The 25,376-nt window shown below is 51.9% G+C and overlaps 8 protein-coding genes across 8 annotated transcripts; 3 read left to right on the plus strand and 5 right to left on the minus strand.

Moving 5' to 3' along the window:
* Window positions 1–939: 939 nt before the first annotated feature.
* On the minus strand, window positions 940–2,463 carry spm1 (Mitogen-activated protein kinase spm1; the record flags this gene model as incomplete). The annotated part of the gene is made up of 5 exons (XM_014689797.1): window positions 940–1,568; window positions 1,631–1,945; window positions 2,007–2,073; window positions 2,147–2,279; window positions 2,351–2,463. The coding sequence occupies 5 exons, from the start codon at window positions 2,461–2,463 to the stop codon at window positions 940–942; spliced, it is 1,257 nt and encodes a 418-aa protein (XP_014545283.1).
* A 1,320-nt stretch (window positions 2,464–3,783) lies between these two features.
* stp1 (Low molecular weight phosphotyrosine protein phosphatase) lies at window positions 3,784–4,410 on the minus strand (the record flags this gene model as incomplete). The annotated part of the gene is made up of 3 exons (XM_014689796.1): window positions 3,784–4,038; window positions 4,121–4,212; window positions 4,272–4,410. The coding sequence occupies 3 exons, from the start codon at window positions 4,408–4,410 to the stop codon at window positions 3,784–3,786; spliced, it is 486 nt and encodes a 161-aa protein (XP_014545282.1).
* An 803-nt stretch (window positions 4,411–5,213) lies between these two features.
* Window positions 5,214–5,909, minus strand: UPS1 (the record flags this gene model as incomplete). Its single annotated transcript, XM_014689795.1, has 1 exon — window positions 5,214–5,909. One exon carries the CDS (start codon window positions 5,907–5,909, stop codon window positions 5,214–5,216), a length of 696 nt encoding a protein of 231 aa, XP_014545281.1.
* A 922-nt stretch (window positions 5,910–6,831) lies between these two features.
* On the minus strand, window positions 6,832–8,614 carry G6M90_00g078280 (uncharacterized protein; the record flags this gene model as incomplete). The annotated part of the gene is made up of 3 exons (XM_014689794.1): window positions 6,832–7,258; window positions 7,323–8,311; window positions 8,372–8,614. The coding sequence occupies 3 exons, from the start codon at window positions 8,612–8,614 to the stop codon at window positions 6,832–6,834; spliced, it is 1,659 nt and encodes a 552-aa protein (XP_014545280.1).
* A 6,510-nt stretch (window positions 8,615–15,124) lies between these two features.
* On the minus strand, window positions 15,125–15,727 carry G6M90_00g078290 (uncharacterized protein; the record flags this gene model as incomplete). Its single annotated transcript, XM_014689793.1, has 1 exon — window positions 15,125–15,727. The coding sequence occupies one exon, from the start codon at window positions 15,725–15,727 to the stop codon at window positions 15,125–15,127; it is 603 nt and encodes a 200-aa protein (XP_014545279.1).
* A 346-nt stretch (window positions 15,728–16,073) lies between these two features.
* On the plus strand, window positions 16,074–17,165 carry SAT4_6 (Satratoxin biosynthesis SC1 cluster protein 4; the record flags this gene model as incomplete). Its single annotated transcript, XM_014689792.1, has 2 exons — window positions 16,074–16,672; window positions 16,781–17,165. 2 exons carry the CDS (start codon window positions 16,074–16,076, stop codon window positions 17,163–17,165), a joined length of 984 nt encoding a protein of 327 aa, XP_014545278.1.
* Window positions 17,166–20,883: 3,718 nt separating this feature from the next.
* Window positions 20,884–21,978, plus strand: G6M90_00g078310 (uncharacterized protein; the record flags this gene model as incomplete). Its single annotated transcript, XM_066131086.1, has 2 exons — window positions 20,884–21,451; window positions 21,569–21,978. The coding sequence occupies 2 exons, from the start codon at window positions 20,884–20,886 to the stop codon at window positions 21,976–21,978; spliced, it is 978 nt and encodes a 325-aa protein (XP_065987125.1).
* Window positions 21,979–23,222: 1,244 nt separating this feature from the next.
* G6M90_00g078320 (uncharacterized protein) lies at window positions 23,223–24,684 on the plus strand (the record flags this gene model as incomplete). The annotated part of the gene is made up of 2 exons (XM_014689790.1): window positions 23,223–23,994; window positions 24,056–24,684. The coding sequence occupies 2 exons, from the start codon at window positions 23,223–23,225 to the stop codon at window positions 24,682–24,684; spliced, it is 1,401 nt and encodes a 466-aa protein (XP_014545276.1).
* Between the last annotated feature and the right edge of the window lie 692 nt (window positions 24,685–25,376).

The raw sequence follows: 25,376 nt of genomic DNA on the forward strand, positions 1-25,376 counted from the left end.
TCGATGCCTATTTGGTATTGGCATAATCACATGCTGGCTTATACATAAGACAGAGCAGGGCTGAAGACTAGGACAAGGCAACTTGGGATAGTTATAGGCATATTTACACATATACTATCTACGTATCCACGATTTCGGCACGTCTTGTATGCGATAACCTGGGTGAAGAGTGACGCGCCTCCCTGTGTTTAATTCGACTTGAATACATTGTCAAGATATTGGAAAGAGTGGCGGCCTCTCTTGATAGATCGGGGTGGGCGGATCAAGACTTGGGGTCTGCAGTGGCATAAATCGATATTGCAAAAGGGCTAGGGGCCGCGGGCCAACAGCTAATTCCATTGATGTCAAGCTCCAAATCCCCGGCTCCCATCAGCACCCGTCGGCAACTCAAGTCACAACACCATTTCGCTATTCTACGGCCCCGTTTCCGCCAACACTGGTCGAGTAGTACTAGGTATAGGGGAGCTTATGGCCGGCGATGGTGTGCTCAGCAGGTGAGAGCGGAAAACACCCAATCTCTTCAGGGAGACCGTGCCGAAAAGAGTCCATCAAGTGCCAGGAAAGTCGTGCAGTGGCCTCCAATAACCCAATCTACGCGAACGCTTTGGATCCGGCGGATTGCGTTGAACTATGCAAGCTGAGCGAGGGAGGAAAGACTCGCCGTCCAAAGAGCACGAGGTAAGTTCTACCAACGTTGTACGTATTGAGGAGCAAACAGTACCAATAGTCACATTTCCCGTCTTCGCGGACCCGGACGGTGGTATTCATGGTCTTCAATCTCATCATATACATTGGGAAAAGCGCTGCTCCACAAGTGACTTGCATGCTAAGCTGCAGCCCTGCAACGGGCGTCTTATTGTCTGACTCTCGGTCATAAGTAACTACTAATATGTGCCTTTTCCCGTCCTTTCCGTCGCCCCCACCGGATGCTAGTGCCATTTACCTCCTAGATGCATCCAGGCCCGCTTGGAGGTCCTGCTCGAGCCCGTTTCCGTGGGCAACATACTCCTGCGGCCTCGGGTCCTCTGCCGTCCATTGACCGCCCGCCTGGGGCATGGGAATCTGTGCCGGTGCCGACGGTTGGCCCTGGCCAGCCATGGAGTTTGAGCCGGGCACGGTTCTGACCAACTGTCGGAAGCGCATGACTTCATCGAGAATCACGCGGCGCATCTCCCCGACGTCGTCAATGACTTCAAAATCAAAGTTGAACGTGGTGGGGCAGTCGGGCTCGTCTGAGGCGTCGTGCCAGATGTGAAGATAGGGGTGCTCCAGGGCCTGCTCCACGCTGATGCGGGAAGACGGGTCAAAGGTGAGCATCTTGTCGAGGAGATCGAGAGCGTCAGGGTTGGCCTGGGGGAAGAGGCCGGGGAATGACTTCTTTGGCATGAAGGGGAGGTTTCGGACGTATTCCTGTGCGCGGGGCGAGCCGATGCGGGCGAGCGTCTCCTCGTTGGGCGTTCCCAGGATGTGCAGAATCTGGTTCAGCTGGTCGACGTAGTCGCGGCCCTTGAAGAAGGGTCGTCCGCCGAGGAGTTCGGCCAGGATACAGCCAACTGACCAGACATCGACTGTCGAGAGGGTTAGCGCAACACGAACAAGCGGTATGGGAAGGCCGCCGCTGGCAACATACTGGCCTTGGTATAGCTCTGGAAGCTCAACATGATCTCTGGTGCTCGATACCATCTAGTGGCAACGTATTCCGTCATGTATCCAGCATTCTCTTCTGGGTCGACCGAGAAGCCACGAGCAAGGCCAAAGTCACAAATCTTGAGCTCGCAGTCGGCGTTGACCAGCAAATTGCCCGGCTTCAAGTCACGGTGCAGCACGTTGGCTGAATGGATATACTTGAGGCCGCAGAGGATTTGGTAAATAAAAGATTGGAAATGGGCGTCGGTTAGGGGCTGGCCAGATCTGATGATGGCCGCCAGGTCACACTCCATCAATTCTGCCGAGAGTCAGCACGGGTCAGGTTGGATGGAGGGTGGTGTGCAGCATTCTTGACCAACCTTCATAGAGGTACGTCTCGTTAAATGTGTCGGGGCGAGGAATGTCCATGTCATACAGACATGTAATCTAGTGTTGATAGCTTCATGTCAGCCCGTTGACGCACCAGGGCGACGTGTCTTGAGGGGCCGGGTTGCCCTACATTGCGGTGGCCGCGGAAGTGCTGCAGCAATTTAATCTCTCGCAGCGCCCGCTTGGCGAGAATCTTCTTGCTGAATACATTGGTGACCTTCTTAATGGCAACGCCCTCGCTCGTCTGGTTGTTCACGGCGGCACTGGATAGAAAGGGGATGCCCGGATTAGCATGGCTGAGGCAGCATCTCCATCCCGCCTCGGGCAGGCTTACCAGACAATGCCATAGGCACCTTGTCCCAGCTCCTTGGTCACAGTGTATCTCTCGTCGACAATGAAGTCTTGGTTGAAGACCTTGAAGACCTTGCGTCCCTGGAGATCGGCCATGATGGCTTCCTAGACGCGCACGGCTGCGCGTTGTATCGCCGTTGTCGAGGCGGGGGGGAGGGGAAGAGAGGAGGGAGGAGGGGTCGCAGAGAGGGGACCGTGACGAGCCTTGTCTGGCTTTTGCGTCTCTTGACACCGCGCAAAGCCCAATGTAGCGGAATACGGTCGACAGGAGAAAGCTGCAATGGCGACGGTCTGCAAGGATAGCTCACAAGAAAAAAATGAATGCAAGCTTGGGCGGGGACAGGTTTTGTATATGACAGATGGAGGTTCAGATGGTCCAGACGTTGCAACAAGTGGAACTCTGGAGCGCCTGTGCTGAGATTGACGGGTTGACAAGTGGGATCGGATTGATGCGCGTCTTGCGGCAGGACCAGTTGACTGGCTCCCCTGCTGAAGGCGGAAGGCCGTTCCAACGTCGATCATCTGGTCCTTCGAGTCCGGCACCTGGTTCCGTCTCCTGCATCGCCCGCATGGCCATTCACGAACCATCCATCTAAACATCACATCCCAAGGATGCCTGTGGGCATCACTCCCGCCTCACCACTACGGCCCTGCATTCGCTTTCCCGGGCGGCCAGGTTCTAAGCGCGCGCGTCGCTGAGCTGCCCCGTGGTGAGCTCAACCGTCGACGCTTCGAAGCCTCTGCCAATAAGCTCGCCAGACGGCCGAGAGTGCATGGCTTGTGCGTTGCCGTCAACTGATGTTGCTCAACGCTTGTCACCGGTGGGATATGTGCAAGGCTCAAGCCAACAGCCATGGCCAACCTTGATATCACCAATGGCGCCACCCTTGCTGTGCCACAAAACCCACTTGGAAGGGTCCCCGTTCCGATCCAGCCCTACCAGACCGAAGCATCACGAAGCCGTCATCTTTCGGGGCTGACGCCAACAAAAAGCGCCGTCGACCATCAAGTACATACATCTAAGTACATACCTAGGTACTTACCTAGGTCAGCTTAACACGTGTTTGGTCCCCCCTTCCCCCGTTTTGTTGCCTCTGCTGGCTGCACGTACTCGATTCAATCAATGCGCCCAACTGTGGCTATACTTCAGGGACCAATGACAACCATCAAATCATGTGCATCATCTTTGCTCCGTAAACACTTCCAAGGCTCGCTCGGTACGGAGTATATATTCCCCAGTGTCCCTCCGGTGCGACTCTCCGCCATCATCTGTCATTAATCTACAGAGCACCATGGCATCTCTCGCAGCTCCATCAAGTCAAGCACCAATCTCGTCTACTCAACGTGCAGGTCAGGCCACCAGCTCGTCCAACCCCAGGGTATCACAGCATACACACTCCTCTTCCAACCACCCTCCTACTCGCCGATGACATCCCTGATAAAGTTCTTGGAGAACCTGCTGCACTGCTCAAACGCCTTTTCGAACCCGTCCCGCCCGCCGTAGTAAGGGTCGCTCACCACCTCGGCCTTGCCCGTGCCGCTAAACTCCCCAAAGAGCATCACCTTGGCCTTTGTGTCCGGGTTGCCCTTGTGCAGGCGCTGGAGGTCAGACAGATTGGACCGGTCCATGGCAAAGATGTAGTCAAAGACTTCGAAATCCGTCGTTTTAAACTGTAGCCGCGCCACGCGTCAGTCGCGGGAGCCCACACCACGTCGGTTTGGGCGTCAGCATCCCCAAAACGGCCCAACTTACCCGGCGAGCGGCGTGCTCGTAGTCGGCAATCCCATTAGCCTCGAGCGTCGACATGGTTCGCGAGTCCGGATCCTCGCCCGCGTGGTAGGCAGCTTCGACGACTCGTGTTAGCACCATCGTCGCCCGCCTCGGCTCGCGCCCGGGCACCTACCTGTGCCGCAGGAGTCGATGCGCCCAATCTTGCCTTGGTACTGCGGCTGCTTTGCTAGGCTCTGGAAGATGCCCTCGGCCATGGTGGACCGGCAGATGTTGCCCAGGCAGACGAAGAGCACCGACACAGGCTCTGGCATTTTGGCCGCTGCTTCTTTTCCGCAGGTGTTTGCAGGGAGGGTGAATTGGAGGAATATACGAGTTGGCGTGATACTCTGCTAAGGGGGAGGAAAATAATAAAAGCAACCTTGGAGGGCAGAGGGTTTACTGATGGATAATTGCTTACGTTGGGAGATGCAGCCGGCCCGCCCCCACGTGTGCCTGGCCATTATGCTCGATTTTACAGGACAATCAGGGACACCCACCCACCCCCAGATGGATTTGGCTTGTCCCGTGTTTCGTTTTGTCCCGTACTTCTTCGTCTTGTTCTTTTACCCCTTTCTGTTCTTTTTATCTTTTGTCACTAAATATTTTTCTAATTTCTTTCTATTTATTTTTGCTCTTGTGGGAAAAATAGGCGGTTGGGCTGGGATGGGTTGTTTCGGGGGCAAAGGTCAAGCACAGAGATCGCAACGCTATGTACCCACCGTCTGGTCGGCAACCTGACTGGAGGAATCCCAATGACATCACTTATGATGGACAAGATATTATAAAATGTATGATTTTGATGATTTTTTTCTTTCAAGTTCCGTGTAGTCCGTGATTCCACTGCCTTACAACACCCGCTACAGAGCTCTCTGCATTTTTCAACCACTCGCCACATAACTTCTGCCCCCCGTACCCGAACCCAAGAAAAGACACTAAGCGCCTGGCTAAAGGGAGATGAGATTTTATACAATAAGGATACAGAATCCGTAGTCGTGAAAGGGTTGTCATGGCTAGTCGTGGTATGATCGCTTCCCACGCTCCAGCATTTCATATACAATATTACAACTGGGGCTGATCAGGCGCCCAATGCTTGTCGTTGGCGCTCCCGTCGGAGGCTTTCCAACACTCCGATGACGCCGTTGTTTCGAATTCGTTCGAGGACAAGTCGCATGCCGTCACGGCTCTTGCCAAGCTGGTCAAGAGTCTTGGTGGAAGCAAGGCTCTCGATGCTGCGTTGGACGCCTTTCGCACCCCAGCCGCCGATGAAGCCAGAGAGCAGACCGCCCTCCTGCTGAGCTTGACCAAACTTTCCCCGAAGTTTTTCACCCAGTCTCGACCGGAAGATGACCGACGTTGTCACGTCAGTTTCGCTAGACACCTTCTCGGCCGGCAGTTTGAAGTGTTGCTGCTCAACAACAGAGAGGACACCGGTAAAGTTGAGGTTGCGGCTCTCGGTCTGCATCCATCCTTCCTTTATATCGACAACGCTCGTCTCGAGAATATACGATGCCTTGTCGCCGCTGCCGCCGCCCGTGACGCTAGTGGGTAGTAGTTTGTACACTGCTCCCGGCATACGGCTCTTCTTCAGATGGATTCTGGTAGTATGGAGCCGCTGGGTCTCGGGGTCGACATAGCTGGAGATGGTGTCGGTGCTCAACACATGGGCGGCAAAGGGATTGAGCTGAGGAGAAGAGTAGCGGAGGAAGTACGCAAGGGTGACGGTCGGGAATGGATGAGAGTAGGTGTGCGCGGTCGTGTGTGTGAGGACCATTGTCACCGGCTTGGCAGGGATTTGGTGAGGGCGAGAAAAGACAAGTCGCAGGTGCAATAACGCTATCTTGATGGATATCGCTGGTCGCTGATTGATATGTGCGGCCCTCGAGCTCACTCGGAGACTTCGGAGCTGATCATGAGCTTCAGCCAAGTTCGGTGCCTCGCTGCAGCACCGTCGCAAGGCCGATGAAATTGAGCTGCGTGGGAGAAAAAGAATCCCAATCAAACGGACTGGCTTGCTATGATGGCAGGCACAAGTGCACGAAGACGCCAGTGGATGGCAAGGGATGAAGAGGGGGAGAAATAAGAACCAAGATGCGAGACGGCACGGAGGCGATTCTGCTCACACACACGGAGCAATCGAATGATGGAGATGCCAATGGCACGAGACGAACTTTTCCCCCTGCACCATCATTGGGCATTGGCAGGCCCCTGATTGGCTGCCAGAGCGGGGAAGGGCTGGGAGAGCTGCAGCAGAACACAGATTTGAAATGACCAACACGTGATTTTCTGCCGTGGTGAGTCGAGCAGATGTCTCCTGCCTCTTCTGCCCCCCACGCATGCCTATATACAGTGTGAATTGGGAATTCCGTCCTTTTTCGGAGTATCTCGTGAGTACTATTCAACCGCCAGATACCTGGCCATTGGTAAATTAGCCCGTTCATTCACTGTGTACATTTCCCTCGACTTGCGGAGTTCTCGTTTCTTGTTAGCGCCGCCCGCAGCCGAGACTCCGACCCTCGACACACCGAGACATTGGACAAAACACCATGGCCATTGGGCGTCACCACGTTGTGTCACATCGATGATGCGTTCTGTACGCCACCATCCATTCGTGCCCAATCTCGACACAGGATAAGGTTCTCTTTCACATTTCCATCATTCCCTCGAGTAGGTGGCTATTGTTCCACTCAACTCCGTCATTCCTTCAACCTATCAAATAGAACCACTGCCTCAGCAACTTCGGCTCCGCGATCGCTAAACTCAACTTCTAACCCGGCAGTCTTTCCATCAACACCGATCTTGAATTGACTCCTGAAAGCAGTATTCCTGACGGTGGTATACATCTCGGTTCGGATCATCCAGTTATCGCCCGTTACATGGTGAAGTGTAAACTTGTGATCCCATGAAGCTTCCTCTCTATCCGACCGCAGCACCTTTTCCTTTGGGTTCTTGGGGTTTATCACTTCGCGAAGCCTAATGGGCCCAAATCCAGGGTGGTAATACGTGCCGGCGAGTTGGCTCGTGTTCAGAGTTGGAGCTAGTGGTGGATTTGGCCGGCTCGGATAGAGGTTGTCGAGAGCGTGCTCTAGCCACTCTATCTCTTCTTCTAGTTGGTCTCTCTCACTAACAACAAGTCGTTAGTCCTTGTTTACACACATGCATGGCGGTTAATTCTGCAACGGCTTACCTGCCCGCATAGTCGAAGCGCTTCTCCTCCGGGATGCCTAGCCTATCCGCAATCAATCTCGTCGCAAGAATAATTTCGACGGCATTTGACGTGACCGCCGTGTTGGCAAATGAAACAACGCCATACTTAATTTCCGGCAGCCAGTAAACGTAGGCGCCGTACGCATGCATTCCACCGCTATGTTGGTACACGACGTGCCCGTACATCAAGGTGCGCTCCCATCCCAACCCGTACAAAACCGAGTCAAAGCCCTCGCCTGGCAGCGGGCTCGTGATAAACCTGGGCGTCTTGACATCTTTATGAACTGCCTTTGAAAATGGAGCAGACTCATACAACAGGCACTTGACCCATTTGGCGTAATCGAGCACGTTGGAAAAAATAGCGCCAGCACCGCCTACTTCTGTGACGACCATGTATGGCATTTCCGTGTAGTTGCCGTGATCGGGATCCCACCTATACCCCGAGGCCAAATGCTCCGGTGCCTTGATGGCATCGTCAAGGTCGAAATATGTCGACCTCATTCCTAGCGGCTCCCAGATCAAGTTTCCGAGGACCTTGGCAAGAGGACTACTCGTCAGTTTCTCCAGGACATACCCCAACGCCACATACATGGAATTTGAGTACGCATACGTCGTACGCGGCTCAGCAAAAAGCGGCAAATGGCGCAGACGACGAACAACGTCCCTTGGTGTAACTTGGACGCCGTTCTCTATTCTCAAACTCGAAAAGTGAAGACTCCCGAGACCGGTTCGATGGCTCACAGCGTCTTCCAGAGTAACATGTGCCGTTGCCCACTCATCCTGCAGGACAAAGTCATCCCTGATGATGGATGAGACCGGCGTCGACCATCCACGAGTTAATTGCGAGTAGTTTTTCGAGTCAATCACTGCTGCCATCGCGGCAGCCACGTAAGCTTTCGTGGTGGAAGCGCCGTACCATATTGTTTCTGGGGTAGCCGGAGTGTCTGGGAAAGTCGCAATCCCGTAGCCCTAGTGTCGCATTAGCGAGGGGGTTCGAATCATTCCATCGTGTCATGACGGGGTATTTACCTCTGCAAACACTTGGTCATGGTCAATCACGGCAATGGACAACCCGGGGACATGCCATTCATCCAGCGTGTCCTTGACAAATGCCCCAAACTTGTCATCGAATGGGTTTCGACCCGGTACATGTCCGTCAGACAGGGGCTTTTGTTGAGCAAAGACGGTTCCAGCGACGCCCAGTTGGACCAGTGTCAGGATGCACGCGAAGCGATATAGACTGTCCAGACGATGCCGCCTCGGCGCAACCATGGTCACAGCAATTTGATCACGAATCGTAACGAGACGGCATTGCGCGGGGTTGCAAGTCGAATCAGCCACGCCGGGAAGCCAACTATTTAAGTAGCTTACACATCGCGAAGTGTCCTGTGCTTCGGAATCCGGCATCCAATGAGACGGGTTTGTGAACAGACTAGACGTGAGCCACAATGAGCATCAATGCGTATCGCGGCGTCTCTTATTGGAGTGGAACTGGAAACTTGGGGGGGTGGATCCTATACAACTACTTGATCTGGCAACATTGTTCGGTTACCTGTGGACAAGCCTTTGTTGATGAAATGTATCAGATACAGCACTTCCCATGGTAGTCCACAGAATCAACGCATGAATATGATGGTTTTCTATGCAGTCCCGCATGAAGACAGTGCCGCTAACGGACTGCCGTATGCGGTAATTGTAACTAACAGCGCATATCTTGTCCTTGTCAGAGACCAATCGTGAGAAACTAACGCACGGACGAAGCAGCATCACGGGCCCCTTGGGAGTTTTATATGAGGCATTTATAGCGATTTAGCTACGACCTAGCTATGGGGAGGGAGGAATTGGGAATAAAAGGGGTAGCCAAAGCCACCAGACGTGTTCAGGGGGAAGGTTCAGAGACTAATACAGCCACTTATACGACCCAACCTAGTTGGCCATCCCCTAGCGAGTCTTCCTGTATCATCTCACCAGTCACTCTGTCATCTCAGCTTGGTCCCGAAGTTCCTCTTCACACGCTAAAGTAACCCCTTCTTGCGCTGTTCATTTCCAAAATTAGTTTCAGCCCTTTATGATGCAGCGGTGTTGTCCGAGCAGCCTGCCTTGGTCGAACAAGATACTAAGAAACAGGATTGGAGCCTACGGGGGACACTTTTTCCGGCCTTCCTGGATCTACCCTCCTTGGAATTCTGTGATTAAGGGGAAAGGAGTCATCTTGATCTACGTCAAGGCATACTTCTCACCAAGATAAGCCCGTTTACCATTGTGAAAGGAAATGATCTTGACCCGTCTGCGCCCAAGGTGATACAACCTTTGGCCTTCTTCGCAAGTCGTGCCCCATCGTTGAGGACGAAACTCTTCAGCGTCGGCGACCCAACTTCCAAGAGCCTGGTTCTCGACTCTTTGAGTAGCAATAATAGCCGATATGTGTGCCTTGGGGTATACTTTTCTCCCTGTCAAGAGCAATGGACCTTGCTGCTCGGTGATTGGCTAGCTGAGAGATGGGCGGTAGCAGTCGCGAACTCTCGTAGACGACTGCCGGAAGCCAAGGAATAGTTTGTAGCGTATCCCAAGAAGGGGCATCGTCTCCTGTTGTGCTGGTGTCCTCGTGGAGATTCTCTTGCTTGGCCTTCGTGCGATGAGAGCTAATACCTGATAGCATGTCACTGGTGTCGCAAGTAAACACTGAGTAAACACTGTCTGGACGCTGGGCTCTTAGCCAACAGGCACATGGTAGACAGTAGCGTAAAAAAGGGGTTTTCCTAGCCTGCTACAAACGTGATTTTCAAGTTGTCTCGAAGCTGTTATTCTGTTGAACTGCTTGATATCTACACAGAAACTTGGCGATCAACCGGTCATCTAGGCTCGCCGATATCTTTGGGGAGCACATTCGTCGAGCTCATATTTGTAGTCGGATGTTAAATGTCTTGTCCACTTGCCCTGCTCACTATGGGATAGCGAGAGGAGATACCATTTCAAATAGGATGCCCTCAGATTCCAGAACCTACAACTTCAATGTGCCTGGAGCATCCACATTGAGGCCTGTTCTCATGAAAACAGGCCCTAGTTTTGGATACGTTGTTTTGAGAAAATGCCTTGAATGATGATGCTTTACCGGTGGCACGAGACTGGCTATGAGTCACAAATGCCACCCGGTGCTGTGTGTCCGTGACCAGGACGTTAGCAACGGTAGACCCGGATGACTCCCCGATAGTGTTTCCAGCTCGTTGCGGTGTCCGAGATAACTCGATCCAAAAAGGCCCTAGTACAGGATAAGGCATGTTCTTCAATTCTCCTCCCTTTTGATACACGTCCTCCCTCTTTTACATTTCTGTGACATGCTTGGGAATGTGGGCTAGCACTGTCCATTTGCTCCCGCAATGTATTTTCACATGATGTGTGCAAACAACGGCTCTTGAAGATATTTTCTAAAGACTTTGTTTTTTTCCAACTGCTCTGACGACGGATTCGATAAAGCAACCCAGGATGGGATGACGGGCACTCTTATGGGGTGTTTTGGCGGCGAGAAAAGGCAATAAAAGCTTAATAGCACTAGGATGCTCGTCGGGAGCCAGTCACGTAATAAGAGAAGATTGCGGGGCCTGCCGGAAGCTGAATACAATTATCGGTACCTATTAAGTCGTTTTGCATGATTAAGTGGTAGCATAGGTCAGGACAGACAATGCCCGATGGCCATTGTATATGTCACCATGGAGGAGACAAGATTGTATGCGTGTCGGGACTCGTCACTCCACTGTTGGCCAACACGCGCAGGAGTAGTACTCTGTGGCTTTTGCCATCTCCTCTGGCAAAATATACATATACTTGGCCGGTTATCTCCGGCTGAGGAACTTACTTCGGACTGCGGGTGACTGGTCTGAGGGACTCGGTAGCGAAACACTGCGAGGCAGGGAGACCCATAATCCATGTTTGGTCTCAAATATTTATATTAAGGTGAACGTTGCCTTGCAACTTGGTTACAGCTCCAACGGAGCATGATCTACGGATAGATGCTTGGTAACGTGATATACCACCAGTACTTACCCGGTACATACAAATTCGTAGCATCAGGAGTCGCAATACACAATCTGAAGAAAAGAATACAGGAGGGCTGAAAACACTTGTTAGTTATCCCGAACAACACCTAGTACTGCCGGCCAGGTTCTACGAGGCAGACCCCGAAACTATCAATGTCTTCGCCATGAGCTCTCTCAAAGGCTGAATGCCATGACAAGAAACAGAGTCATGGATTCGCAAGTATTAAAGCTGCGGCAGCATTACCTCATAGGCTTCGTGTAATTCTCGGCGAAGATGCAAACATTCGGGTTACTATTGGGGAACGGGAATGCGAAGTTGGTCCAGAGCTTGTAGCTGGACCACACCTAGCTATTTTAAAGGCCCCGAAGAAATTGAACGTCCAGACGTCCGGATTATGTTGGGGCACTCCATGTCGAAAGCCGACAGCATCGTAACGTCCAGCCGGGATCGTATCGACCGAAGTGCCGTCATCTGGACCGTCGCATGGCAGCCACTCTGCCCACTGCACGGGTTCCGGTCGCGAAGGACAAGCTGGTAAACCGCATTCCTCATCGGTACCTGAGTATCCCATACAAGCCCTCCCGGCCGGACAGGAGGCTCTTGCTCCTAGGCGCTATTCAATCTACAATGCTGCTGCTGTCGTCCTGGCCCTGCCTCTGAGACAGTAGAGTCAGGAGATCTATGGGACTTGTCTGTCATTGGGTGCTTCTTGCTCAGCTTTTACCAATGTTTGGGAAAGGGAAGTTGCTGCGGCAGGTAGAATGGAGGCATGTTGAAGCAGTTCATCAATGCAGGGCTGGTACGTCCTCTGCAGGTCAGCTAGGTTTACAAGGTTTCTCATCTGGATTTTCAACTTGTTTCAGTCTATGGCGGCACAGCGCTGCTTCTCTATATACGAAGAGTTTCTGTCTGGAAGCCACTATGAGGCTTTATATATAAGCTAGAAACTGGTTGAGTTTTTACATTGCTTAAAAAACGTAATTTCAGATATTATTCTTGCAAGCAATGGAGCAGGTTTGAATACACGTAAAACTTTTACTTGAGCATAATCTCAGCAACTATCAAAAAACACAGCTGTATCATTACTGTAGTTCAAGACTCCGAGCAGCGTCTATATGCAGCTAGCTCAAATCTGTAAGACGGTCCAGTGGCCTAGGTAGATAGCTTCAAGAGGGACGAAGTCCAGTAATTGACTTAATTCATAGCTGCGAACTATAATACCCGCAGCATTGTTAGATGCTGACGCGTTCTACATTACAAATAGCCTGGTAGTCGACAATAAGCTTTTCTTTTTTAGGAAGCAGAGTATGCTCCGGCATAAATTACGTCTGCAAATTTAGACAAATCCGCGCAAGTGGGTATCCAAGACCTGATAGCACAGACCTCTAATGCAACATAAACACAGTTGGAGTCAAAAAGTCGCCGAAACAGCGTGCTAACCCTCAACCAACCCCTGCCCTCTCATAGAGCAATATCAAGGCCACCCTAGTCCACAGACTCATATCGTAATCCAACGAAACCAAAATCCTACTCCATCCGAACCGTAGTTTTCCCAGCGATCAGACCAACATCATACCAAGTACCTGTAGCCACAAATGCAGACTGTAGGTTTCCCGCCGCTGTCACTACGGGTAAATGGGAAGGACACCACTGTCAAGATGACCAAGAGGCAAAAGTTTACTAATTCACAAGGTAATCGGGTTCAAACGAATCCGCACACAACCGCGTAACCGGCGTGCCGAGGAGGTGTCGTCTTGTCTGCCCGTGACATGACCCGAAATCACAAGCCACCGAAAGCATTCCAACCCGACGCCAAGGACCAAAGTCCCCGAATCTCGACAGTCCAAAAGCACGTCAAATAAGCTTTGCGGGGTAAAACGGACACGTGTCATATGATTCGCATGCCTCAGTAGTAAACTTTGGACGAAGCCCCCTGGCAGATCACGATCCCGGTAAAGGGCACACTACCGTAAAGACTAGACGCGTCATCCACATCCGGAAAACCGTTTCACGTTTCAGCTACTTTTGTATCTGTCCACAGACGTATCTGAACAAAGTCGCACATCTGCAGTCTCCAGAACCAAGCTTCTTGGCACTAAAATGCGCCGTTGTAACGCTCCGCATGTGCTGGCCCTCTAAGTATGCTGACCAGGAACAGGCATCTTGTGCCTAACCCTCTCGGCTGCCAGAAACCACGAGATGGAAATAATGGAGAAAAAAACGGCCATCTGTAACGACTCCGCTCTAAAGTAGGATCGCCTTGGCGGCGCTGCCCTTTGCCTTATTTGCGAGAAGAACAAAGCTCGGGCTATTTCATGGACAGCTGTGCAGATCCTCATGTGTGTGCTCTGCAAGCGGTACGGGCGGCGCCTGCTTTGACCGCCGAGCCATCAGACTACGGAGACGGTAGCAATAGCATTTCAACGGCCTGTCACAGTTTCAGTTGTGTTTGGTTGCAAATAGCGAGCGCAAACACGGTGACATGGGCGAGTAGCATTCAAGTCCACACTAGGCAATAATGAAAGATGGTAGAACATAGGATGGGCCGTAGTAATGGAGGGGACTTTGAGCTGTGTCATGTGCTCCGTTTCCCGACTTAGACCAATGCTAGGTGGTAGTGTTCGTTGCAACCACTCTCCCGCATATGCATCGGACCCGGAAAGCTGGCTTTGTCTCCGCCCGGGAACTGTGATGGCACATGGGAAATTCCACGCAGCTGCAATGATGAAATTGGGACTTGCGGAGTGCAGATGTACTTATTGAAAAAGCCCGAGGCGTACAATCACATACCATCCGTCATCTTGGCGACCACATGCCTGCCGATGAATCCTGACTGGGCACGGAATGGCAATTAGAACGGTTACTTGACATGCCACGGACACTAAGCTGCCTAGGAAATTTTCACTGGGACGTCTCCGGTGAATGCTACTTATAGTATATTGACAGGCTACATCGGGCGTGATACTACCAAACAGGGTTCGCTATGGGCAGACGGGATTTTGTCCAAAACTCGGTTGGCGTCTGTGTGGGAATTAACCCGCTCTGCAAATGCACATCTTGACCGACCGGATGTTAATCCAACTCTGCAGATGGGCATGCTAGCCAATCGCGACTAAAATCCCGTTAGTACGGCCCGGAGATTACCAGGGTGTCCTGGTTACAATGGAGCTCAACGCGCCATCCTGACCGCCATGGACACTTCCGCTTCGCCCCGAGACGGAGCGAAAAGCACTTGGTCTGGGGAAATCCGCCCTATTGCCTTGGCATTTGGTAGCGATTCAACTTGGACCCGTTGGATACAAGGGACAGTGAACAGATGCATGGGCCGAACCGTTTGAAATTACTAGATGGGTATGTACCTACCAGCCCCGGCTCGTCGCGACGTTAAATATGGTACGGCATCACGTACTCCGTATTGTATGTCCTTGGGACCCACGGTTTTCCACCAGCCAGCCGTGTCCGTTAAAGGGACACGGGATCAAGTCTTCACCACGGCTTGTTCTTGCCCCCTCTTTCCCTCCACTCTCACGGCAGTTGGACTTTAAAATTATCCGGATGCAATTGTAGCGGTAGCCTTTCTTTCACATGGACCCAAGACATGAGGTACTACTAGTATTTTAGCAAGACTGCAACACTCGCTCGAGCCCGACTCTCCCGTGCCTCGGCCAGGCCCACATGACGGCTTTACCCATGCAATGTGGGGGGTGGGTAAGGTTTGTGGTTGGGTGAATTGTCGACATGGCGCTCTCAAGCCTTGCCAAATTGGTCTTGGGACAATTTGCGGGGGTGGATCCCCTGGCTTCCGGTTTGTCCACCCGGCGCGACCTGATGCCACCACAGGGCCCCTTGGCCCGGCCATGTAAAGGACAAGATCCCTTTCCCACGGGACCAGGCGAATCGACAGACAATGGCATATCCTCGGGCCTCCGCCGAGTCTCCTTTATTGTGAGAAATATCCCAAGGACCGGTGAGCGTGGGAAAAGAATCTGGACGTATATTCGCCGCATGGGAGCAACAGGAAGTGGTTGGCATGTCTGGGCGATTGAGGGACAGGAGCACCGAGAACTCTCCAACGGGAACAACCCGGACTGCGCGACAAATCTGCTTCTGATACTTGCGACGTCGTGCTCGGACCGCCGGGATGAAGCCACGAGTTTCGCCATGCATTTTCGCCATTGCGAGTGTCGTCCAACTTTGCAGAGGCACGACCTTGGACTCGTCAACACCTTCGGCCACCACATCGTCCACAGCCGTACTGCTTAGTTCCACCTCATATCCAAGCGACCTGAGTGCGTATATCGAGGGTTTGCCTTCTTGTGCTGTAAGCATATCCAATGGCGCATAACTCATGGCCACAAATTACAATGTGTATGCGACTCGCGAAACGGCTTGCTGACAACGTGTACGCACAGGCTCCCTGCGTGGCGGCATCTTTGACCAAGGCAGAATGTCGCGATACGTCATGTCTCTGTGCAGATCAAACCGTCCTGAATGGTGCAGCCCAATGTGTCAGAACTTTCTGTGATTTTGGACAACAATTAGGTAAAGCCTCACGAAAGCAATTTGCCTCCGTCTCCCAAGATAATTTAGCTGACAAGGCCCGCCCTTGGCCATAGCTACCAAAAACTCGACCGAAACAGCATGCAACCGCAAACCTCGAGATCGGTCCGGCCAGTACAATGCCACAAGCATAGCCATGTGTTCTGTGACGGGCCTCCTCGTGCTGGCTCGGCTGGTATTCAAACAGTACTTCAGCTACCAACGGACCTTGAAGACGGACGACTGGGTCATCATCGCGTCGGTCCTCGTCGGACTGCCGTGCACGATTCTAAACACGACTGGACTTACGCATTACGGCCTGGGCAAGGACGTCTGGACACTGCAGCCCGCGACAATCGCCGAGTTTGCCCGGTATTTCTACATACAGCAGATTTTGTACATTTTCCTCATCACCAGCATCAAGATTAGTCTGTTGTGCTTCTATCTCACGATATTCCCGGGCAGGACCACCAGGCTCTTGTTGTGGATCACTGTTGCTTTCAGCGCCTCATTTGGCGTCGTGTCCACCATTGTTTCTATATTTCAATGCACGCCGATTCGGTTTTATTGGATGCAGTACGTGCAGGAGGAAGATGGGAAATGCCTCAATATCAACTTGCTCGGATGGATCAACGGCGCCGTCAGCGTCGGCATCGACGTGTGGATGATTGGCATCCCGCTGTCTCAGATTAAAAAGCTGGAACTACACTGGAAGAAGAAGATTGGAGCGGCAATCATGTTCTTGACGGGAACTTTGTAAGTAATGACCCTTGCAAATGTGCCACCTGAGCCTGGGAGATGTGTGGCTTGGGTTTGTAATTGAAGTTGGCTGCCCTGGAGCCGCAGACGCTGACTGTCTTGCAGTGTAACAGTTGTGTCCATCCTGCGACTGCAGTCGCTTCTTTATTTCTATAGTTCAGAAAATCCCACCTGGGATCTGTGGCATACAGCGTGGTGGTCGACTATTGAGATCAACATCGGCCTCATATGTGCCTGTCTTCCAACAGTCCGACTGATACTGGTCCGCATGTGTCCGCGGGTATTTGGGAGTACGATCAACTCGACAATGGCGAGATCCAGGGCGTCTAGGGGGAATAGCATGCTGGTGCGGAGGCAGCAGGTCCGGATTGTCAGCCTCGATATTCAACTGGAGAACGCGTCATCCACAAAGATAAAGGAGGAACAGTGGGAGCCATCTCTGACGGCGCCAGAGGAGCAACCGGACGAAAACTTCTACCATGCCAAGTAGAGAGGGATACGGGATGACGACGTGGCGTTGCATTGGATGGTGCAAGCTGAGATCAGCCGAGATCGATTGTCTATTTCTTGAGCGTGATATTTTGAGACGGGGTTGATACCAAAAAAGTCGCACGTTTTACAGACATGTAACTTCTAGTCAAATACTATGCCTTTTCATGAACCAGAAATGGGTGCGCAGTCTCGCTATGCCGCAAAGTACTCTGCTAATTAAGCGAATGAAACCAGGAGCGAGGCCGAGTACTTTGAGCAGCATTAGTGAACAGGCGGTCGCAACTAGGTTGATGATGTTCGACCGGGTTAGCCAGTGCAAGCAGCTTCTTGATCGGCATCACCTGGGGCGGCGCGCAATTCCCATGGAGCAGCTGGCATGCCTTGGTTCCCATCATTGTCGGCGCAGTCGGCCTAGTTGCTGCTGGGCTGTGGGAGGTATATGGCACTGAACGCTCGTTTGTTTGCGTGTCCTTGCTAAATAGCTGCCCACAACTCGCGGCATACATCTGCGCCATTCTCCAGGGCATCATGGTGAGCAAGCTCCAACTGTGTCAGCGTGTCTGGTTTGATGTAGTCTGGTGAGCTGAACCATTGACTTTTTCCCCGTTAGCTCTTTTTTGGGCAGAGGGCCTCCCTCGAGCACTCCGAGTCCAAAATGTAACTTATTAGTGTCTGGGGTTTTTGCATGCCACAAGATTGGACGGCTACAATGGATGTTGACTCTGATCCACTTCTGGACTAAAGGTGTTCAGTTCATATTACACGGCCTGTTATTTACCTTTGCATAATTCTCAATATTTTCCGTCGGTTATATAAGAAGTTTGCTCACATATTCGACTTGCTCGTATGCATAAACACATTCTCAGGATGGTAAAGCTGGAGTTCTGAGTTGCCACGTGATACTATCCACATATATGCATAAGTATGCATATGCGAGGCTTCTATTCATATTCATATGTATGAAAAAAAGGCTATGCCCTGGCTAAACTTTGCGGCAGCAACTGAAACTATAAGATTTAGTGCCGGGCCTTTCAAAAGCTTCAACCTTGGTGAAAGGGTGAGGGGCGGTGCCAAGAACAGCAGCTAGAGCGGCTTTAAACTTGCCATCAGGCAGGTCAAGTGTCATAGGGAACAATATGGACAGCCATGTTGGGCCATGGGACTCGTCAAATTGAACACCGTTCCAATTCCAACAGTTTCATCCAAGGCATTCCCACCAGACGTCACTGCGGCCTACAGGTGCAGCGATTACGACTAAACAGTCGTTTCTTTCCGCAGCCGTGGTGTGGGCAGGACCCGTCGACGCGCAAGGTATTGGGCTCGGGGATACATGTCCTGTTCGTAGACTCTGCCGGTGGCATAGGCGGCTCATGAATGTCCGCATCGTTCGTTTGGCCCTGTGTCTTTGCTTGATATACGGCTCGCTCAAAGGGCTCGTCCTTTGCCCACATCCAGAACCGACACCCGACGCCATCGTTGAGGCGGCATCTCGCGACTGGATACGCATCAACGAAAAATCATTCAATGTACGCGAGATGGGAGGCGACACTTACATTCCCAGCCCGAGCTATGTGGTTGCGTCGATTTGAGCCACTTTGCAGGATAGCCACAGTGGCAGAACCATTGACCATTGGCGTATTTAGCCATTATGGGTGTAAGTCAGTTTGTAGAAATATAGAGTATGTGTGTCGAGTACAAGAGGTGGCGGATGTCTCTCAGTCTTGACTTTTTTAAACGGGCGTCTCCAAGATATTCAATGAACCGAAGCGCCCGCGGTAACCCCTGCAGAGGTGTGATTTAACGGTACATGATCAGCGAGGCTGTCTGTCACCTCGAAAGAGGCGGCTATTTTTAGTCGCAGTCCTTTGCATGCTCTATGGAGTAGAGGAGCGCGTCCTAACAACTACTCAAAATCTAACCGGTTGACTGGGCTGACTGAACCAACAGGCTTGTCATCAATATTTGCTTCCAGGATCAATCAATATATTGATAATTAGCTGTTGGTCGCATCCCTTGGCGCCCAACCAGCTGGGCAAAGCTGAAAGCCTGCCCGTCGTCCCCATGATACAAGTCGGTTGGCTGAGTTGGCTCTTCCAGCCACCTCCGAATCAAAGCATGACAATTTCTGACCAGGGCCGTCAACAAACCTGGTAATCCAGCTGCGGTCCGGGTTCAGCCCCATGTACGACGTCCATTGGATCCTGGATGAGGGCTGTCCTGCGACTGGCGCTTGGAAGCAGTCGAGATAAACGCAGCCGTCGGGCCGCTTCAGCCATAGTTTAATTTTAATTTTATTTTGACAAGCCCTGACACTTGGCTCTCAGGGACAGAATATGTAGGATATGGGCTTGGCAGTCCTCTCTTTCTTCCCCCTCTCCATGTCTTCCTTCTGGCCAAACATGGCCACCTGCGTCGGTTTGAAACACATCCATCCCAGTCCATTCGATGCTCTCACTCAATCGTGCTGCGTACAGATGATTCCCCGGCGCCTATAAGGCGGCGTGCTGTTTTGAGGGATATTAAAATATTTATCGGCTACTTTGACTGGGGGTTCCGTTAAATGTGCTCCGCTTTATCCGTGAATGCGTCTGGTGTCTGGTATTTTGTTTCACAATGCTCCGTGGCGCATAGCTTACCGTCGAATGAATAATCAGGCCCCCAACGGCATTCCAGGTGACCATCCCTTACTTATTCTTTCTTATCTTTCTGCTATTTGCTCATCAGACACCCCGTCTTTGTATTAGATAGTCCTGTGAACCTGGTTCTACCTAATTTAAACTTCCACCAGACTCCGTAAGTTGTAAAGCGGCAGCATATTCTCCAGTAAGCAGTTGGTTCACATGAACACGCATGCGGCTCTTCGACGAGGGACGCCTACAGGAGGTATTTGGTGAGCTGAGCTGTCTGGCGCGCTTAGATGGAGTCAAGCTGGTTACGAAACTCAACGTTGGACCTTCCGTCTCCAATACAGTCGGTGCTTGGCTAGGTTCACAGGTATCAGCGATTTGTCTCTAAAGAGAATCAGGAGCATCTTGCCAATCCTCGTCGTTTAGTTAAACCTGTCTAGTTGTGTGATGTGAATTTGAGGCCTGAATGAAGCGATCTCAGCGGCTCCTTGCTAAATCCCGAGCATTTCGAAAAGCAGTGGCTCCACGCCGAAACGTATGACGACTCCTAGTGTCTGCTGGGCTATGACATGATGAGCATAGTTGAAGCGTGCGGGTAGCGGGATGATGCGTTGAGCTATAGGATACTGTTGAGTATCCGTACTTTGGCTGCATATATTGTAGCGCCGTGCTTCCGTCATATCGAAAGGGTACCCGAGCCCTTGCAGATGGAGTCGGTTCCCCCTGGTCGTGCAGCATTGGCGCTTATTCTGGTCTTGTTTTATTTCGGGGACAGCGTCATGGGTCACCGCCTTGCCGTGGGTTGTGGTCTAGAACTCTGTTCTGATAAAGGAGCTCGTCCACGCCATCTTTCAGCCCCCGTAGATCCGCATCGGCGCCAATACAGACGGAAAGTCATCCTTGGCTTTGGCAGAACACGGGCGGAACTGCACCAGATATGCACGAGATGAAAGGCAAGGACACGCCAAACACCCATCCATATGTATAAAGTCGTGGCCACGTCCTCTGTTTGCGGGCAAGGAACCTACGCCGTGCCTGACTTTACATTTCTGGACCTCTTTTCACACATCGCCATTGTAAATCTCCAAAATGGCGTCCCACGCCTTCGTCTTCCTCGTTCTCTGTCTAATCCCTGCGCTCTGCCTTGCGCAAACCGTCACCATCACCAAGGACATCCCGTCAGATGCACACAAGTGCGTCAGGTACTGCCTGATCTACCCTGGTTTCCAGGATGACCTTGGCGGCGCCCTAGCTTGTGGGATTCCATACAAGAACGACTGCTACTGCGCAACCGAAGTCGCGTCGGCGAGCAAAGCAAGCTCCTGGATCGAGAGATGCGCCAAAGAACAGTGCTTGGTGGGTGATCTCAACAAGGACCGCACCTCGATGCAGAACATCTACGCCGGCTACTGCAAGGACGCCGGCCTCCCGCAGCCCTCGCCTCAATCCGTGTCCGCCACTGCCACTGCCGCTGCCGCTCCCACTTCAAAGACACAAGTGAGCTCGTGGCCCCCGAGCACCTCGCTCAACAGCTCAGATGGTGGCACCCAGCCATCCAAGACTGACAATACCGGGTCTGCGTCGGTGGCGACGACGCAGACCACAGTGGTTACACAAACAAAGGCCAGCAGCGCTGGTGTTGGCATTATTCCGCAGGGTATGCTCTTACTGTTGGGAATGGCGGTGTCCCTGCTGCTAGTCCAGGTATAACCCGCTCCGCATGAATTGCAATCACTTGATCATTTGTTAACGAGCCCGGGTGTAACACCGTTAGTAACCGTCCAAGCAACGTCGACCATGTACGTGATGGCCAGCGACTCGGAGGGGACGCCCACGGCCGTAAAAGCCGGCTTGGGCGTTGCGATTCCCGTCGTTGTGCTGGCTATTGCCGGTGTTGGATTCTATGTTTGGCACAGGCATAGGCGTGCAAGGGCGAGGGCAAACCACTCACAGTCCCAACCGGGTTACGACGAGAAGATTCACACGACGAGCCCGGGTGGTAGGGTACCGCTGCAGATGGCAGCGTCTTTTGCCGGCGGACACGAGTTGCACGGTGACGATGGGCATCGACACGTACAGATGCCTGAGAGTGCCGCGAGGCGGCGGTATGAGATGGGTGCAGCGGCTGCTGGGAACTCGGGTCATGCCCCTTGTGAACTTGAAGCAAGCGGTCAGATACGGTGAGGCGGCCGGGGATCTTGCTCGATTGGTTCAATTTATTTAATTTTCTTGTATTATATTATTCCTATTCCCTTTGAAGCGGGAGCTATCAAACACTGGTGTAGTCACAGCAGCTCTACACAGCAACTCGTGTGTTTCGTGATGGACGTCTTGACATACACCCAGTCATGATAATTTGCCATTGATTCAACTGAAGGCTCAGCTCGACTGACAATAAGAAACCGTTGAGCATGTCAAACGATATTCCGCCCCAGCCGAGGAGGCGTCCCGGTCCACTTGGGCACCACTGTTGTGTATATAACTCTGGTCTTGAGTAGTGGTTGCGGCTAATAGACTTGACTCTATACAAACCGTCACCTGCATGGCACCAATCCTTTATTGCAATACGGAAGAGGGTACCACACACTCGGCTACAGACGAGGTGCCAAGACAACGTGGCTAAATTTTCAACTCCAGCAACCCACGTCACGCACCAGACATGACACACAACGAGGAGGGGTCCACCGACACGGGCCATGGAGTTGCAAGTGTGCTGTAGCTCTGGCAACGAGTTTGAAGTTTGATGGGTTCGCAAGGCATTGGTAGTCGAGGTCGATGCCCCCGGGAATTAGAACGGAGGTTTATACAAGTCCGTCCAATATCGTCTACCCTCTTCTCGCGTCAATATTCATACAGCCTGGGATAAAGAAGCATATCATGCCCGACTCCAGAATTCTTGCCTAGGCGTCGCGAGATATGAGAGAATGGTCAAGGCCTCATTGATGTGGTTATAACTGGCGGTTCGGACAACGGCGCTTGTCATTCGCGGCAAATTGCGACCAAGGCTGAAAAACCAGCCAATAGGGACATTCGGGGCTGTATTGATTCAAGATGGCACTGGGGGCCACAAAATAGACATGGCGTTGGATGACGGACATGTCACGTCATATCTTCCCACCAATTCCACAGTACGTACTCATTTGAGGGTGTTGAGTTTTCCGCATACACTTCTGCGGCAGAATTTTCACCCGCCTCTGAAATATAATACGTGACGGGCGGAATGATTCAATGAAGGACTAGGTGTGACCACCAGCGGGTTACGCAGAGGTGAGGCGAAGCCAGTAATATAGCGAACAAGTTGTCATACTCTGGCCCCTGCGTGTAAGTGTCTCAATGCATGTGCTCCGAAATTCAACTTGAACGCTAACATCAGTGGAATGGCACACTGAACAAGTACAAAGATGAGACGTTGAGACACAACCACAACAATGACTTCAGTTGGCAAAGAACCTACGAAAGACCCAAACTCACCATGTGGTCTCCTAGCGGCCAATGCTATATCGTTCGACTCTGCGTCAGGCAGCGCAACCTATAACAAGGCATTCGATGACTTTGGGAAATGCAAGGTACTACTGCTGGGGGATGCTTCGCATGGGACGTCTGAGTTCTACACGGCGCGAGCCGAGTTGTCCAAGTACATGATTGAACACCACGGGTTCAACATTATCGCCATCGAAGGCGACTGGCCAGACGCAGAAGTTGTGGATAGATATGTCCGGCGGCGAGTACCTCCCGACAAAGGCATCAGTCTCACGGCCGTTGGCAAAACAAAAGACGCACGCGAGGCACCATTCATGCGCTTCCCGACGTGGATGTGGCGAAACTCGGAAGTACAAGAATTTGTAGAGTGGCTCCGGAAATACAACACGAGCCAAGGCAAATCTGTACACGAATCCGTCGGCTTCTACGGACTGGACTTGTATTCTCTCCGCAGCTCCATGCAGGCCGTCATTGACTATCTCGACAAAGTAGACGGCGACATGGCCGAATTAGCAAGGCACAGGTACGAGCAGCTCATGGTGTGGGCAGACGACCCTCACGACTACGGCGTCGCAGCCCTCGCCACAGGATTCCAAGTCCACGAAAAAGAAGTCATCTCCATGCTGCAGGATTTGCTCAAGAAGCGCGTGCAATACTCCTCGGTCCACTGGGACGGGGACGAGTTTCATAGCGCAGAGCAGAATGCAAGAGTGGCGGCGGGTGAGTCGACACAGACGGGGAGCGTGTTTGTCACACAGCCATGACTGACGAGTCGTTACAGACGCAGAGCGGTACTACAAGACAATGTATTATGGGCTCAACGAGTCTTGGAACCTGCGAGACACGCACATGGCCAACACGCTGGGCCGAATCCTCAAGCACCGAGGCGTCAAGTCAAAAGCCATTGTGTGGGCACATAACAGCCATGTTGGCGACGCCCGGGCGACCAGCATGGGCGCTTCTCGGCGTGAAATCAACATTGGCCAACTTTGCAAGGAGACGTACGGCCAATCCTGCCTGAGTATAGGTTGTGGCACGTACACTGGAAGCGTTGCAGCAGCGAGTACCTGGGGCGGCGATATGCGGGTTGTCAAGGTACAGCCAGCATTGCCCGGCAGCTATGAGGAGCTGATGCATGCCACGGGCATTGACAGCTTTGCTCTGGACCTCAGACGTGGAAAATGCGACGGGGCCCTGCGGAGGGAATTGATGAAGCCGCGGCTGGAGCGGTTTATTGGCGTCATATACAAGCCGAGGACGGAAAGGCAATCTCACTATTCTTCGGCTATTCTTCCGGAACAGTTTGATGGCTTCTTGTGGTTCGATAGCTCGTCCCCTGTGAGGGGTATTGAAACTCAGCAGCCGGAGGAGCCTCTGGAATACGATGAGACCTGGCCGTTTGGCTTGTAACGGGTGAAGCGTGGGGTTGAGCCTTTTGCCAACGACTTTGGAGATTGAAATTTATTGTGAGGGAAGCTAGAATGGAACGGATACTAAGGACTGGTTCTTATTGCAGTTCAAATTGCATGGTTAAATGGAAGCAAGTCTAACTAGAATGTAGCCTATTGAGTGTCTCTGCATTGGCTTCGAGTCCTCTATAGTTAGCTGTTGCTTGTTAGTTTAACTTGAGCTTTAAAACTATAGTACAAGTACGAGAGATTCTCTACACGTACTTTTCCGTTAACGGTGGTATAAAATTGCAGGGCTTAGTAATACATGAAATGTGTGAAGCATTTTAAATACATTTCTGATAGTCAAGAGATCGCATCAACCTAATATGATTAGACAGTAGCCACCACCATCTCTACCTTTCCATGAATGTTTACAACAAGTAGTGTCAGGCTTAACCTCGGTCTGCTACGAGTTTTGGTTGTGTTTGGTAACTTTTAGAAAACACAACACTGCCTGGTTATCCAATTCTTTAAATTGATTTTGGCAGTGAACGGCACGACAATTTCAAATTATATATTCAACAAGAGACGGTTAGATAAACGCACATCGTCCTATGTAATGCGTCTATCCGAGTCTAATTCTACGTACTCCAAGCGACTTGGCCATCATCGACAAAGGCGTACCGCGCAACGTTACCAATACTTCCGTTC

Source organism: Metarhizium brunneum, chromosome 4 (genome assembly GCF_013426205.1).
Source record: "Metarhizium brunneum chromosome 4, complete sequence".
Taxonomy (NCBI): domain Eukaryota; kingdom Fungi; phylum Ascomycota; class Sordariomycetes; order Hypocreales; family Clavicipitaceae; genus Metarhizium; species Metarhizium brunneum.